Source organism: Entamoeba dispar, genomic scaffold, assembly GCF_000209125.1.
Source record: "Entamoeba dispar SAW760 scf_1105229461349 genomic scaffold, whole genome shotgun sequence".
NCBI classification, from domain to species: domain Eukaryota; phylum Evosea; order Mastigamoebida; family Endamoebidae; genus Entamoeba; species Entamoeba dispar.
Genome location: NW_001854648.1, coordinates 14,940 through 16,921, shown reverse-complemented (window position 1 = coordinate 16,921; position 1,982 = coordinate 14,940). Strand labels below are relative to the sequence as shown.

General features: G+C 28.4%; 1 protein-coding gene across 1 annotated transcript in view, besides 1 other annotated feature; it reads right to left on the bottom strand.

Annotated features, from left to right (window-relative positions):
- The window catches only part of EDI_309790 (actin binding protein, putative), a gene marked incomplete at both ends in the record, with an annotated part of 1,576 nt that extends 769 nt beyond the window's left edge, over positions 1 to 807 (bottom strand). The window contains one exon of the mRNA XM_001738422.1: positions 7 to 807. Coding sequence (XP_001738474.1) covers positions 7 to 807 — 801 coding nt within the window. The remainder of the gene's footprint in view (positions 1 to 6) is intronic.
- A 176-nt stretch (positions 808 to 983) lies between these two features.
- Positions 984 to 1,011: a sequence feature (AT_rich).
- The last annotated feature ends 971 nt before the right edge of the window (positions 1,012 to 1,982 follow it).

Sequence of the window (1,982 nt, the reverse complement as noted above, 5' to 3'; positions counted from 1 at the left end):
TTATACTTTTCTTTCTTTATTATCTGGATTAATCTTTTCTCCTTCTGATGGAGTAACTGGTGTTTCAACTTGAACATCAATATGATGTTTTCCTGGTTCTTTAGCAACATATTCAACATCATAGGTACCATCTTCATTATCTTTAACAGTAACTTCAGCAGCAATAGTTGGTCCTTGAACTGTAACATTGAATTTTTGTCCTCCTTTCTTAAGTTGTTCACCTGCTCTATTTCTTGTAACAATCTTAAATGGTGCTGGTGTTTTTGTTTCTGCATTTTCTAATCCTTCTCCTTCAGCAGTACAATTAAGAGCATCAGGAATTTCATCAAAGACAAGTACATCAACTGGAGTATTTTCTACTGGTTCATCATTAACAACAACTTCAATTTTGTGCATTCCTGGAACAACTGGAGTATAACCAACATCATAAGTTCCATCACCATTATCTTTGACTTCACATGGAACTTCATTTCCTTGTGGGTCAATTACTTTAACTTTTACATCATCTCCACCATGTCCAAGATCTTTACCATTATTATCTTTACCAGTGATTTTAAAGTCTGCTGGAATATTAACCTCTCCTGTTTTAAGTCCATCTCCATCAACCAAGGAAGTTGATCCTCTCATCTTCTTTGGTTTAAACTTAACGGAAACATCAAGGTCATGTTTTTCAAGAAAAGCTTTTAATTGAAGAACTAATGGTTCAACATCAGCCTCTGATTCAATATTGAAATTAGGTGGTTCGTCTGGATTAACTTGTGGTTCTTCTGGGTTGACTTGTGGATTATTGGTTTGTTCTTCAGTCATTTTGTTTATGTTTTCAAGTTCTTTATCATCTTTTAAATCCTTTTAATTCTAAGAGTTAACCTTTGATATTTTTAGTATTCTTTTGGGGATTGAAGGTGTCATTTTAAGTTCTTTTAAAGTTAGTAGTTCTGATGAAAAGATTAATGTTATAAATAACGGTTTTTTATAATGAGTTGATATAAAATAACATTATATTATAAATTAGTACATGTTCAAACAAAGAAGGATTTCATTCAAACAAAAGTAAACAAAGAAAATGAATTTAAATTATACAAAGAGACTCTTAACTTGTCTAAAAGTTAAGACATAGTGATGACTTATTAGTACAACGTTCAATAGGAATATCTTTATTTACTACAGATTCAGTTCCTACAATAACAAAGTCTTCTTCATAATCAAGAAACATATTTTCTACTTGATCAAGGTCGTTTGTTGTTGGTTTAATTAAACCTGAAGGACGAACGTATTGTTTGACTACTATAAGTGGTGTTTTTTGACAGTAAATAGTTTTGCTTTTGATTAAATGTGTAAAGGATGTGTTGAAACTCATATTTGAATTAATAATTTTTTTCAATTCCCTTTTAAATATTTGCTGGTGTATTTCTGGAATGTAACATTTTCGACAATCCATCATTCTATTCCATCAACTCTTTTTTTGAAATACCCACTACAACAATTTAATTCTTTTTTAAATTACGAAGCATAAGTGAAATTTTTATTTTAAACCAAATGAAAATAACGTTTCAATGTATCTTTTTTTAAGTTATGGAGAAAAAGACTTGCCGTCATTCTTTATTTCGTAAATCATTTTCTTTGAATATCTTTAAAAAATATCGTTATGTTCAAATATATGACTTTTCATTGTTCTATTCTGGGTTTTTAGAAATCAAATGATACTCTTTTTTGTTTTCAATTTCATAAGATGGTTTGTATTTATTTTAGAAAAATCTTTTTTGATTTTCTTGATTTTTATTTGATTTTGTTTTGATTTCAACAACAGTTTCACATTATTCTTGAAACTGTAATCATAAGAAAAAGTAACATATTTCTCAGTTACCAAAAAAATTTAGAATTAACTTTTGAAGAAAAATAATAAAAGAGTATTAAAGAAAAAAGGTTTTGTAATAAACTACTTCGGTTGTTTGTATCTGATAACAAATTTAATTAATAAAGTC